Raw genomic sequence first — 15,932 nt, forward strand, 5'->3', positions numbered from 1 at the left:
CTGAAGAATTCAAATCCTCACATAAGTTCCTATCTGAAGGCACCGAGAACGTTTTAACAAAATGTTAATTTGTTTCTAAATATTGGTACGTCGCATTATTTCGGTTTGTTTAGTTTGAGTCAATGCTCTTGATTTGTATTTCTAATTATCATGCTAAAGAACGTGAGTTCCATCTGAGAATACACTTTATCTGACATGCAAGATAGTTGGCGTCTGCATTCATCTTTCGAAATGTCATCTCAAATAACGTATTCTGAGATCATATCCTATATGCTACAGGGTATGGTGATTCTAGAACACCCAGTTACACTTGCCATGTATACCATATCACATCGTATTGCAGTCTGCTATTTTTCACACTCGTATCTCACAAGAAAGGTGAGTTGGGATGACATTTTCTCTTTAAAATCTTATCATCGAAACTATCACGCCTTCCATTATATATAATGTCGAAAATCTAACTTTAATTTTTTTAACAAAGTAGAAAGTAGGGAATGATTTCAGAGCATGCACACTATTTATTTCTGACTAAACCTGAACTATAACCCTTGTTCACTGGACGGGTAAAATGAGTGGTGGACAGATTCCAGATATCTAACAAGTGATATCCTGCCCAGTTCACCATCGAAATGGGGGGACCATGTATTATCTACGGCTGTGTTCTTGTCCCAGCCGCGTTTGTTTCCGAACTTCAAATTATAAGTGTATTCTACACCGGTATACGTTTATACGCTAAATTAAGCTAAATTCGCAAAGCGATAGTTTCGCCTTGAATTTCAGAAGCTGTAACAGGAGTTACCGACACGCTGCTTCAATTTGATTGACTTATTTGTTATAACTATATAGGTATATTATAGGTATATATAAATTGACATAGCGATCGATAAGAATCTGTATTATATAAATTGGATATGTTTCAGATTATATCTATGTGTGTATTGGACCTTTTGAGAGAACAGAGCAGGTGGTTCGGTCCCGATTTTCTCATTAGAATTTCTTATCACCGAATCTACCTATCCTACGCAAGGTTAATAATAATAACTAGAAACTCGGCCATATTCAGACCTATAGATTAGATACTTACATCGATTCAAGCTGATCGTTGCATTTTGTTTTATATATGTTCAAATATAAGCGTTTTTGACTAGCTGGCAACTTAGCTGTTTTTAATTGGACTCAAAGGTGGGATATATATTTTTACTTATATATTTTTGATGAATAATAATAGATGCCAATTTCATCAATACAATTGAACGAGGTCTTGTTATAAGTTGGCCAACAATGACGTTGATAATATTGACTGGTGACGTTATTCAACTCATATGAAAGACAAGTTTTATGAGTTTAGGTTATTGGTTACTTGTTTCATTAATGCATTGGATGTGTTTGCCTGGGCAATTTTATAAGAGTTAAAGTGGCTGCGAAGAATTTGAAAATCAGATGTACAGAAGATTAATATCGACAGTTGACTTTCCTAGAAGAACACAGAGCTCCCATGAGAAACTTTGTCACGATATTAGGACAGGGAGCAGCGGGTATTTTATGTGCTTTTGTGTGTGTGATACGCGTTTCTTTATTACTGGCTCACGATTTCGTTATGCTGAATTTGTGACATCGTTAGTTTTAAAATTCACACGGTTTCTTGAGCTAATTTTTAGTAAAAATTATAGAAGTTTGTGTGTTGTCGTGATGCTTTAAAATAAATCAGTATAATATTTAAAATATCTTCTGGTAACACGATATACAAAACCGCATCAAAACCGCAGAAAATTCGTGTAAATTATGAGAATTAAATGCTTAATGTAAAATACAGCTATGACCACCCCCTAGTTTTCTAGCAGTTCTATTTTTACTCGGCACTGTAATATGTAAACTGTATGTGAACGCTGAATATTTACCATTCTAATGATAATTCCAAACAAAGAAACCCCATACACCGGACACGGTGCCATTCCTGTGTCAACAAATAACACTTGGTCTGGTTCAATACCAGGAATTATTCCAAATGTAGAACGAAAACAGAAATTCAATAACACAACGCCTAGTAATAAAAAGGCCAACATTTCAGAATAATTCAAGAAGAGGAACTAGAGAAATTGTAAACATTATGTAAAAATAATGGTTCCAAAAATTGGTAAACAAACCTCGCTTCTTGTATCCGGATATCAAAAACCAGTAAATAACCCCCAAAATAGGTTATGTTTAATGTAACAAGCCATTATTATTGGTGCGTTTCTCAATTTATCTACTTGGCGGATATAGTTAAAGAAAATAAATAAAGCGATTATCAGTATACACCGTAGTGTTCAACTGCAAAAGTTAAACTTAAACAATAGCTCGACAGCAATCTAGCGCACTATCGTGAGTATAGTTTTATTTAATATTTTAAGATAAACGACCCACCCATTTATTAATTTCGAGAAATTGGATATACGTTTTGAATGAAAGTAAGATAAACTGTAGCAAATATTGGAAAAAGTTTATAAGGAACTATTGTGTAGATATAAAAAATATTATAGTTATCAGCCACCTTTTGACCTACATACCTACCTACACAATATATTTTCAATGTCAGAATGACCGTATCGACAAAATAATTTCTACATGCTGGTGAATGACATGCTGTAGGTCCTACACAATCATAAACCTGCCAGTGAGTTATCAGATAGTTTTTTCTTTTGGCATTATCAGCCATTCTTGTGTGCGGAAATATTGGAATCTCAGACTTTTGCCTAATAAAATAGTTATAAAGATCAACGACGTTTCACCCATCCATGCCTTTAATTTTCCACCAAAAAATTCCAGAATACCAGGGCTAAATAAACTCAAAACCACATGCAGTTCTTTTTACGGAAATGCCTTCTTAATGACATCTGCAGCTTGTATGTGTATGTAAATACAGACTTTCTGTGTTTAATGCATTTGGCTTAAAACTACAAATAGTCAACCACAAAGACTTGTTAATGCCAAAAAAGACGTCGCCGCAGACGCAAAAATCTCCAATAAAACACCGGGCGTTAATATAATGGTTTTATTTCTTGACAACATTGTTCACACATCAATTTCTTCTCAAATTAACTATATTATTAGTTTGCTTGATTTTGACAATTTTCAAATTTTTAACTTCTGTGTAGATGTATTATGGTAGCTTTTAAATGAAAACGGAACGACTCCTAAAAAAACTGTTAAGAGACGCTAGTCAGTATCGGGTGATAATGGACGGTTTCTATTCATATCAAAGTGAGATCCGCAGGAAAAGTTTTCGTATCCTGGTCCCCTTTCTTTTACCAACAAATATGATATATGTTTTCGATTAACTAGCGGCATGTGTCAAATTGAAGTCAACTTGTTATCACACTATACTTAATAAAACCTGCAATTTGGTTATATTGCGGAATCGCATGAATAACACAAACCGCAGCAAGTAGAATAAACCCATGGATTGCTAAGGTCGAAATAACATTTAAGAACACTAGAACAAATAAAAAGACGGACAGCTTATTTGAGATTCCATTAATGCAATAATTTCTCCAATTTATCTGGAATTAGGAGTTGCTGTTGGGGTATCCAGTAACAGCTCGCTTATTTTAATTTTCATTCATAGAATTACAGACATTTTTTGTGAATTTGCATATATAAATGCATGTAGGCATTGCAAGGAGACCATGGGAAATTTCTCCTTAATCGTGACAGACACCCTGGTCTTTATTAGCCTGGGTAAATTGTTACAGTTGTCGCTGCAATTTCAAAACAGCTTTATCACGCTACAGCAGAAACTAAGGAGAGAAAAAATGAGCAGAGGTTGTCTATTAAGAGTGCTAGGCTGTTAGAGTGATTCGACATTGTTCAAGTAATAGACTTAACAAGTTGTTCTAGTGTGCATAGTCTGTGAGAACGTTGCACTGTGTGCCCAAGATTTTATTTCCATGAGTAAATAGGTAGAAGTGAGATTCTAATTTAATGGTTTTATTTGTGTTCTAAGGGTAGGTAAGTGTACCATACATTTTCATTAGAACACGTTTTGATTTTAGAGGGATGTATTTTTTCAATTGGAATGTTTTCCTCGGATGAAATCGAACTTTGTCCAGTCGAACTGGGTGCAATTATGGCCATGTTATAATATCCGTCTTGTGCGTTGACTGTGTAAGGCAACTTTGTAGTACACTGTGATAAAATAATATTTAGAAATAACATGCACAGATAAACCGGTTTGGGTCCAACGCTATGCTTGATGCGATGAATAAGCTTCGCGCGTAGTTAACAGGTGTCATTACGATAGAGGGTCACGGTGCCTAAGTGGGTAAGATGCTGGCTCGCTATCCTTGAGGTCGGGTGTTAGATCCCTGCATTGGCCGAGAAAGTTCATCCAGATTTTCCGGCGTGGTTCCCCCTTGTCAGTGATGCAGGACGGAGGGCCTGACAAGGTCTCGTGTACACATTGGCGTGTACGTAAACGATCCCTTGACAGATGGAATTCGATATAAGAGTAGGCCGTAGTGCCGCTGTTCGGGCAAAATTACCCTCATAGCACACTGTATGGCGTATGCTTGTCTTCATTAGCCCAGTTCGGAGCAGAATAGTAGGGCGTTAAACCCCATTTCATTTCATTTTGTCATTACGATAACAACCACAGTACGACAAAGTTGGCCAAAGCAGTAAGTGTAACATATTCATGTTATGATATGCTGTGAAGGTGAACTTAATAGAAAAATTATTTAGGTGTAATGGATTATCATTACTATTAATGATTATAAATAAAAGAACTTAATGGCAGTTGTTTAATACAGTGGATGATTCTGGACACAATTAAATAACAGCTGCTCTTTTCAATGGACATGTGTTTTGAAAGAGGTTTACATATCTGGTCATATGCACGACATCAACAGGGGACTATTAAAATGGGCCTGTCTCTACTTCTAATTAAGTTAGACTTTTCAAACTTTGTGTAGGTGTTTATTAGGTGAATGACTTGACTGAGTTCGACGATGAGCATTTTTTGCTTAGGCTAAGCAGAGATACGCAATTTGATTGGTCAGTGCTTTGGGACACGATAACTTTGCCTCTAATTAAGTCAGAGAGTGTTGAAACTTGGTGTATAGTTTCATTAAATTACATCAATGCCTTGACTAAGTTCCATAATGAACATTTTATGCTTAGGTTAAGCAGGGTGGTAAGCAATTTGATTGGTCGATACTTTAGAGCTCGGCAACTTCGATTTTGATTGAGTGAGAATGGTGATATCATTACATTAATACCTTGACTAAGTTTGAATAACTTGACAAAGTTCGATGGGGAGCAATTTGATTGGTTGAGACATTACATCAAACTCGGGGTATAGTTTTAGTACATCAATACCTTGACTAAGTTCGATCATGAGCAATTTGATTGGTCGAGATTTTGGAGCTCGATAATTTAAAAAGATCAATATGCATTTAAAAAATGTGTGTGATCTTTTTCAATTTGACGTTAACCCACCCCCACCCCTCTCTCTTTCAATTTGGCGGGGGACAAATGTTTGCTTGTTATTTTTATTTCTAAATACAATAATTTCAAACTTAGATTGTTTAGAAAACAATATGCATGATACTTTAGCCAAAACATCTATGCATGATAAATCTGCTGGTATGCATAATAAGTTTTATGGGGTGTTTTAAAACTTGTGTAATAAGGATATAAGATGGTAAGAGTTAGCCTTTCTCATATTTCTTATTAACTACCAGATTATACTACAGTAGATTGATGAGGAAAATAACTCTACTTGGTTCATTTAAATATCTGTCTGATGTTTTATGAATTAATAATCCTAGAGCTGTAATATAACCTAATAATGGTAGTCTTGGTGATCACTGTCTGATACCATTTTCAAATGACACACTTATGATTGGCGATTGTGTTTTAAGTGTAAGATATATATCGATAAAACGGGCAGGATTCGATATTTATTAATCGAATAGAAATTTACACTTTTTGCTGAGGTGTTATTAAATACTGCTAATAAAATGTATAGTTAAATAATTGGTTTTATATCAGCTGTTACAAGTGATACATGTATGTTATCCTATATACACTGTGGCTAAATTTTGAAAAAAACGGAGGGCATGGCAAGGGCAGTGTCTAGTAGTTCTGATGGTACGAAAAACCGAAGTCCTTTGTACACATTTACGTGCCGTTAAAGAATCCTTGACAGTTTGAATTCAAAATAAAAGTAGACCACTGTCCGGCCAAAATTGCACTAATAGCACACCAGTCGGTGCAGAAAAGTAAGACGTTAAACCCCATTTTATTTGATTTCATTTCTACATGTTCTATGGCTAAATTTTGAAAAGAGCGGAACCGGGTACCTTTAAGACATAATGAATATTGTTAGAACATTTATATTATAGCCGTGATAGAAAACGTATGTCACGGATGCCGTATAATCAGGCGCTCTCCAAACTTTTGTTCCTTCACACATAAGACTTTAATTCTTTGATTTATATATTTATCTTTGTCGGCTTGTTTTAACCATTTTTGTACGCCCTTTGTCTTTATGTTCTTAGTCGGTTATTCATGTCAGGCGATCCCCATTTTGTTCTGTTCGCACTTTATTTTTTTTCAAATTGTGTGCATTTATATACTGACGCGGAATGAAATGAACCGTATTATGGGGAACTTACAATGGCCACGCTATTACTACGTAAATAATTATAGCCATTTTTACATTTGCATAATAGAATATAATGGAATACACGCTGCCTGTTAATGGTTTTGGCATAAGTATAATTTGGACAAATTCCTGAAGTAGTTCCGCTGTACATTACAGCTAATAACACAACCATTTTTCCCCGGCTATTAACTTCTAATAATGTATACTCAATGACGAACTGACAAGACAGGGCCAATTTCTATGCATAATTACCGTATTTTTCTCTGATGTGTTCCAGGAATCATATATTGGTCTAAAGAAGGATTAACGCTTTGCTCTTCAATTTAGTCAACAACCTGTCATTGTCTAGGTGATCTGACAGACTAACGTAACGGCGCTAATGATCTCAAACGTTATTTTGTCATTTTCTACTCAACCGCCCAAGTGGCTTTTCAGTTATTTTGGCGGATCTTAAAGAGAATCAAATTGGATAGCCATTAAGTTTAGTTCAATATTGGCTGACATTGAGAGATCTACGGTAAATATGTCATTGTAGAGATATCGTGCAGCTGAATAGAACAAAATGGGACCTATCGTTCTGACTATTACGATGTCTATAATATTGTTTGGGGTATCAGTAACGCTGGAACCAGATAGTTTAATGGGTCGGAGACAGGTTGTAGTCAGCTTAATACCGGGGATCTATAACATTAGCTTAGTGCTCAATAAATTGCCATCTGACTGGTACCATACTATAATCAATTGACGATGTGGGCGAGTATTGTTATTGTAGACAATTGTGTCAGGATTTTGCTATACATTGATATACGCCAACGGTGAAACATACTGAATTCTATAAACTCTATGATACTATATATCCGTTACAAATTGATTTTACGCTCTTTTGGTTATAGCTGAACATAAATGCCTAATATTACATTTGAAACGCGGTGGATAATAATCGATGGAACTGTACTCTGTGTCGTGTTTTAAAACACATCGATGTATTTGGCACTTTTCATCCATTGTGGCACTTTTAACCCTGAAGGATAACGCATAAATTAAATTTAGTTAATGCGATGTTTAGTATATATTCATCGTCTTATTACATAGTAATAAAAATACATAATATGTTTTGTTAGTTATCTGCTTGTGTTAATGTCTTTTACATCAGAATATTTAAACAACGCCCTCTATCAGTTGAATTCCCTAACGTGATGAGTACATACTAGTTGTATTGAATTAATAGCCACATAGATGGGTTTCTCACGTGCTTAATTACCAAGTGGGTGGCCAACACGGCTGAAGAGGAAACACTTAATCGAATTGCGTAACAAATTATTCCTAAGCCAGTGCTATTTGCAACGTGCTACTTTGCCTCATTATGCTGCTAATTGTGTTATTTACTATGTAACCTGATTGGTAAGAACTACAATGGTGTGCGCATGCTCATTACTACACCTATTTAACCAACTGGTAAAAAATAATTTAAATGCTTTTCTACAACAAGTAGATAATTGGGCCATACACACTACTAATTTGATCATTTTCAGCATACTTTTCCATTCTTATGATCTGCAAAAGCGGTGTTGGCAGTCGGTATAACTGGGTTAGAAACGATTTTAGCAATATTCTCTTGTTAATGAAGTTACCTTGCCGGAATACAAATCTTTCAATCTGGTCTTACTTGATTTTCGATATTCAGATACTCCAAAAGAGTTAATTTGTGATGAATACCACGCGAATCTCCGCAAGGGACTTCGTCATTGGCTGTTTTTCAGATCTTCATCAGTTGAATATAGACATTTTTTGTGTACATTTAGCCGTCGATTTCAACACACATCTGGTATATATCCCACTATTCGTCTGTCTTTACTTTTGATCAAACAATCAAATTAAAGCCACCAGACGAAACAGGAAACCAGTTTATTTTTTTTTTACTCGTGTATAAATGACTTTTGTAGTTATTTTTATAAACGTCTATGAACGATATTTTCTTTGTTTACAAGATGTACAACATGACGCAGTTGTTTAACATTAGATTAAGTTTAAACTAGGGGTATTAACAAAATATGGGTGGTATCATAGCCAAAAAATTAAAATCAAGTTAAAGCAGGTGAATGTTTTTTGGCAAAAAATACATCGTTTTAAAATGTGTATAGGTAAAGAAAATCTAGAAAGTATGGAATGCATAAACCCTTATAATTGGCGGTCATTTACTCAAAATCTCCGCACAATTCCCTTTTTTTTTGATCCTGTAAATGCAGATACAAATACCCAGTGATAAAATCAGTTGTATTTGCTATAAGGTATTTATTTCTCACGTGCATTGATATTATCTGAATAATAATGTGCGTTTGCCGAGCAGCATTGTGTCATGGCATTATAGAGTTCATGATGACCAAGAGAGTATTAAGGATGATCAACACGTTTCTATATATAGTTTGTCTATAATTTCTAGTCTACCAAGTTCATATATCTATGATTTAAAATGATATACTCTCGACAAAGAAAAGATATATAACCTTTATATGCTGTATATAATAATACCGTTAGGTACTTAATTATAGGACCAAATAGATAATTGTATATTCTTCCTAGTGAAAAGATAGTTCAGACATAATGATGATAAAAAAAAACCCAGTTAAACGAAGTAGGCCTACAGTGGTCACCCACGAAGCACCGACATAACTATGAGAGAAATTGGGGGGACACATTTTTGTTCTATAATAAAAGTGGTTCACTGCAAATACGCCGGCATACTGCAGCTTGACCGTGAAGTCTACATAAGAGGATAGATAATTGGCTTATATCATATCTGAATCTGACTAGTTACATGTAATCGCTTTTCGAACCTCATTGACGCACGTATGAACAACACCTTTCATTGATATCTTTTTACTTGCTTACAACAACCACATGAAATATAATATATGTTTTAAAGCAATGTTTTGAACACCTTGTCACCGAATTGATTTTCCAATCAGTATATTTTCCCTTTACAATTTAATCTATATAACAGTATTTTACTTGTTGGAAATAGATATCGGCACATGTTATGCGTCTACTTAACAACTCCGACTACCACGTAGGCAATTATTTTAACATATCATTCGTTCTATTCGGACATTGTACGCTGGTATTCCTGAGTTCTATAGAGGGAAATAATAAAAATAAATCGTGTTAGTCCCGAAATGGCCCTATCCCTCTCTCTCTCTCTCTCTCTCTCTCTCGCCACTAAATTTGGCATCATCCTTGATTTGAGTTGAATATCTGGATATAGAAGTCAGTGCCACTATTTTAGTAATCTGATAATAGTTCATTTAATGTCAGGAATGTCAAGTTGATTCATCACAACATTACGTAATACACGCACTAGGAATGATTATACTGTCAAATTTCAGAATCTTCTGCTGTTCTGTAAGCGAAGCTGATCTTTGACCTACAGCGGAAATGAATCGAGAAAAGGAACGTCTTCTGTTTATCTCATGCTCTGACATCACTGTCAAGAAAGTCGAACGTGTTCTATACCCGTGGAGCTAGCAATTGCTTAGTATTTTGAGCACTGATTCCACAGTGATATTAATATAGGGATTTTATATACCAACGGAGGGGTTATTAACTGATAACAATTTCAATTTTTTATGTTCATCGGAAGAAATGCCAACTGTAGCTTCTTTTAGTGTTTTATGCTGTGATTTCGGAGTCCATTATGTGCCTTTGTCGTATAACTCAATTATTGTATTAATCATTTATACGTCTAGCCAATTTTTGAACAGATTTATATTCATTACCAGTTTTAAGATAACCCACTTAAATATCTTTGATTGATTTCTTTTGTGTCTGCTCTGTCGCCTATATATATTTAGAGAGGGAGAGAGAGAGTGCGTGTTTTAAGATTTGATCATGAAATACAGGAAAAGTTTTTATCATGAAATACCAATATAAAGGGGTGGTAATAAATCAAAGAGATGCGGGGTCAAAGGGACAAGATCATACAATAAGTTTGTTTATTGCTCGATATTACTCCATTTTATGTCGTTTATTAGATGTAACATTGTCTAATCAAGTGAGAGACGTCTGGTATAATAAAAGGAGTTATACTCCTCCATCAAATCACAAATAACATCTTATGTAACAAAGTTCACACAATAGGATTAATACATCCTTTGCAACTGATATATTTTCTTATGAGTTTTGTTGCGTAAAATACGAATTACAATGGTAGGTTAAAGGGACATGTTAGATACTGAATTTATTTACAGACATAATCTTGCCCTAAACTGTGTTGGTGCTCCATTTCTCGTACCTTCGTATGCAGCCAACCTGCTTTCGCATTAAAAATTTAATCACCTTTTAAAATTGAATATTTAATTTTATTATTTCAGGTGATGCGTTCAGAATCTAACAATATGACAAGCGGTTTAGGTATAGGATTTAACAGTGGCGAAAACGGAGAACTTACCATGTGGAATTTAGCAGGCCTCGAGACACCAGATTTTAATGCCAGAAAGCGAGGCATTAAGCGAGACAATCCCAGCTCACCCTCCGATTCGGGCAGCTCGACAAACGAAACAGTTGAAGATCCCAGCGAAAAGAAGCCCAGAAACAGTAAAAAGTCCGTTAGACGGAGAAAGTGCAGTGCTCGGGAACGTAACATGCGGCGTCTTGAGAGTAACGAGCGAGAAAGGATGAGAATGCATTCGTTAAATGACGCTTTCCAGGGCCTTCGTGAGGTTATACCACACGTGAACCTGGATAGAAAACTTTCAAAAATAGAAACCTTGGCTCTTGCCAAGAACTACATCAAAGCTTTGACAAATGTGGTGTGTGAAATGCGCGGTGAATTTTGTCCGTATAAATTTGAGACGCCCGACTCTCCCTGCAAGGATGAAGAGGAAGAGGAGGAAGACAAGGATATCAATGGAAATAAAAACGCCTCAAATATTGACTCTCATATAGGTAACCTTCCCCACGATTTTAATGAACTAGCCGGGGACGACGAATTATCAATCGACCAAATAGAACCCATGCAAGCATCTCAATTTTTAGATGACACAAGTCTGTATTAAATTGGATCCGAAACATAAAAAACGATGAGTTGTAACAACCGATTACATGCAGATGGTCCCTATTTTTTTTTTCTTCGTGAAAAATGTTGACACATAAAAAATACATTTCTAGAATCTATACAAGATTCAAACAATGAATACCGCAAACTATCTGAACCAAACTTCCCAATTATGTCTATAATCATTCCGGTTTTTGGGACCCAAGGGAAAACAAATTGACAAAGAGTTCATTGGATTGTGTTGTCTCAAAGATTCATCAAAATAGTTTTACTTCCAACATTGACTGTGTGTGAATGCCAAGAAGCTCGAAAACTTCTAGAATGAAAGTGCGCGTTTAATTCACCTTATGATGATAACGACGCATAGAAAAATTGAATACACCTTCATAAAGATTAATTAAACCCATATTGTGTTGCTATATAAACAAAAAACGGACGCTTAGTTGTGACATCGGAAGCGCTGTGAGTTATCCGCCCCTGGTTGAACTGAAGACATGGACAGCACTGCGAAACATAATGTTATCTTCCAATATGAAGTGATTTTAAACAAATAGAATAATTGTTGTGTAACTATGTATATTGAATATAAGTGCTTTGAGTGGGAAATCGGTTATCATCGTATATCATCTGTTACTTTGTCCCCTATTTCATTTTGACTATATGATTCATCCATTGGAACATGGCAACATCATTCAAATTATTTTTGTAAAAGAGATATATTTATGTCGAACTGCCATGCACTTCAACCAATTATTTTTTTTGCCGAGAATATTTGCATAAAACAAATCTATGGACGGAAAATTCTATTGTATTTTCAAATCACATATATTATTTATTTAGAGAGAATCATTATTATTCATTGTTGGACAATTGCTCCGTATTACTATATATATATATATATATATAATATTATATTCATATATCTATATGTTTTTTTTCTTGCATGACGTGGATGGGTTCAATACTATCTCATTTTTGGTAATGGAAAAATGGCATCATATGATACATGTAAATAGTAATTAGCAATATATTCTGTTTCACTGACGGTACAATGAAAAGGTTACATACACAAAAAACAAATCTGTAGTTGAAAACTACGGGGAGATTCGAGTTCATTTAAACTGTATATAGATTGGCCATTGTCTGATATATGAGGATGTGTGATTTATCGTGTATACGTAGGTAGCCTTGCTTGGGACGTTTTTGTCCCAGGGGCTGTGTTATTTTGGAGAAGGTTATTTATCAATTATTGGAACACAAAGAGATATACAGATATTTTGTCGCACTGGGTAAATCTAATAAAATTTCGACATAAAGATATATTTTGAATGTATATGTCGCCGTTTTAGACTGTAGATGTAATTATGTTTTTTTTTCGTAATGAATAAATGTATGTTGTAAATGTGCTGAGTGACAAAATAGACGATTTATGTTCTCTTGAAATTCCAAGAACTGACATGAGATAAATGGAACAGAATAATTCAAATCTCTAATGTTAACTTCAAGCCTTTTCATTGTATCGAGTTTTTTTGTTCAATATATTATAGAGTTTATTTAGTTGACAAATCTATTATCAGTTTTCTCTTTAGTAGAGAAATTTAGAAATACCCATTGTATTTTTTAGTCTCTATTCATTTTGATGATGATAATAATTAATAATCATTTCGCATAATGTTCAAATTAATGTTATACATCATTTACACATTCACTGCTCGGTGCTCATTATTAATTAACATGATATGTAATGATTATATAAATAACAGATTATTGCTCCTGGCTAATTACCTTCCTCTAAACTTAAACATGACTGCCTTTGTAACAGGCTTACTAATATTTCTTTTCATTAAATAGCTTTGTTAGCTCCCTGAACAACTTTATATTAATTAATAGTGTATTGTTCGATTTTTCTGATTTCTCAGACTGAAATTGTCATAGAAAAGCCCCCTTTGATCACGTTTAGTTCACTGTCATAACCTAGGCCACAGGGCAGTATTAAAGGACTTAGTCTCAAATCTTAGCTAAAATCCCGCCATCCCATACAGTAAATATGTTGAGTTACATGCATGGATTACGTTGAGTTGAATTACTTTATTTGACAAGAAACGGGACATTTGTTGCCTGTATTATAACAATTATTAAATAATTGCGCATGCGTAAATGTATGAATAGTTTCGTACTCATATTTTAAGGAAAAAAGTTTCTGTAACCATCATCACCAAAATTATTATATTCATGAGGCTACGAAATCTCGTTTGTTGTTAAATTCATGTAATATCATTATGTTATTGAATGTACCCCCACTTCTCCCCGCCAAACACTGCTGACGTCACCATTCCCTTCTTTCTTGTGATAACTGTAAGGCCATGCCAAAATATGTTGTTTTTCATATCAGACTTTATGACAGAAATTATTAATGTTACTTTGTTATAAACTGTTAATGTTACACTGACAATTATTTTGTCTTCAAATGTATAAATATAAAGCAAATAGGCTTAAATGTATGAAATATCTCTTTAAAACAATTTCAGCTTATTTTGAATGGCAGCCCCATATATCTACCTGGCCATATAAGGCTTCATGCTATTTTGATGATTTAAACTAGAACATGTTAGTGTCAAATATAGTTTTCTATTTAAAAATATTACATTACAGATTAAAGTATAAATGTATTAACAAGTTCATTGAGTCTCTGTTTGTTTTTATTCAGGGATCTGCCCGAGCTAATTTGCAATACTTTCGTTTTGGGAAGTTGTATAATTGAACCTTTATGTGACCTGCAATGAATGAAAATTTTGTCACGCCACAAAATGGATACCTATATTGCCATTGTACAAGCTTTTGCAATCCAAAATACGTGTACCCTTGTACAATGCGAGTTAGACTTTGCGATATCCTTGAATCCGAGGATGAATATGCCAGATTTGGACACATAATAATATGATGTCTAAATCAATTTTATCACTTTTGACGCTGTTAGATGTGTTTCGTTGGAGAATATTTCGTTTAGTTCACTTCGCACTGGCGGATTTCGCACAGCTAAACGTTAACAAATTAATCCTTTAAATCGTTGACAGAAAAGTGTACACAGTGCCGACGGTCAACGTTACAGGTCTACCTATCTGATAATATGTTTAATGTTTGCATAGACGTCCTTCGTTACAGAAATCAGAGTATTCAGAAGAAAAGTTCTTGCTTCCTGGTGTATACTTCGTTAAGGCTAGATCGAGTTTCGCTAAGAAATGATGAATGGGTTGTCTTGGCAACCATGATACTTCCGATAAATATCCGTGTTAAAGGGTGGAGGCCTTGTTTGTTTGTTATTTGGAAAGGGTGCAAAATATCGTTTTAAATTCGATACCATTTACTTTTCTTAATGTGCAAAGCAAATTCATTTGACCTCTTCATCTCAAAATATAAACTTTCTCAGACATTATATACTGAAATCTTCCACACCCATCTCCACCTAATAGTGTATGTAGCCCAGTCGCCCAACAAAGACAGAACAAATAGTAACACAGGTGTATAGATAGATAAATAAGTAAATATAACAAAGATATGAAACTGATAATCAGACAGAAATGAAAGATTTGCTTATTATATCTGCATGGGCTGTTTGTGTCATTTTTTTCCGCCGTCTGTCCAGTCGGCGCAAACAATTTATATTTTGACTTCTTCTTAAGAACCGCTAATTGCATTTGGACCAAACTGGATATGCAGCTAGTGTAGGGTCACTTGAAAGGGTAAACAATTGCCAAATTTACAAAAACTCTTCTTCTAAATAACCAATATTCACATTTGATTACGGATAAACATCCACCACATTATATATAGTAATTCAGATTTGTTCATAAGAAATGCCTGGATCTAGTAGCTCTGGGGTATGATTTGTGGTAGGCCAAAAAGAGATTCGATGTGATTACTTTTTTCGACAAGTAGTATGGCCATATTTCATTTGAGATTATATTGCCGCCCATCGGACCGTCTGCAATCTTTGTAAACATCAAGAGTTTTTGAAAGTTTCTTTTGAAAGTTACTTGGATTGATCTGCTAGTTTTAAATATGACCCGTTCGAAATGTAGAATGGGACGATGATATTTGACAGTTCGCGCCCTTATCACCAAGGCTCTGTAAACACTCAACGGATCTGAGTTTTTGTGTTTTATTTTTTCTGACCTGTTAAGATTGTTTGACTAATTATAAGTGGTCCGAATCCTATCGAAATTCAGAGTGGCGTAA

The 15,932-nt window shown here is 34.7% G+C and overlaps 1 protein-coding gene across 10 annotated transcripts in view; it reads left to right on the top strand.

Moving 5' to 3' along the window:
• Nucleotides 1-14,375, top strand: part of LOC126810207 (class A basic helix-loop-helix protein 15) — a 100,734-nt gene extending 86,359 nt beyond the window's left edge. For 6 of the 10 annotated variants that reach the window (XM_050535162.2, XM_050535169.2, XM_050535163.2 and 3 more), the window contains exon 2: nt 11,014-14,375. In XM_050535162.2, the coding sequence (XP_050391119.1) occupies nt 11,017-11,697 (681 nt within the window). In that variant the 5' untranslated portion in view covers nt 11,014-11,016 and the 3' untranslated portion in view covers nt 11,698-14,375. Of the gene's footprint in view, nt 1-1,030; nt 1,183-2,284; nt 2,362-3,859; nt 3,988-11,013 lie in introns of those variants that run through there. The other 4 variants (XM_050535166.2, XM_050535167.2, XM_050535171.2 and 1 more) reach the window with 4 other exon arrangements.
• The last annotated feature ends 1,557 nt before the right edge of the window (nt 14,376-15,932 follow it).

This window comes from Patella vulgata, chromosome 2, assembly GCF_932274485.2.
Source record: "Patella vulgata chromosome 2, xgPatVulg1.2, whole genome shotgun sequence".
NCBI lineage: Eukaryota > Metazoa > Mollusca > Gastropoda > Patellidae > Patella > Patella vulgata.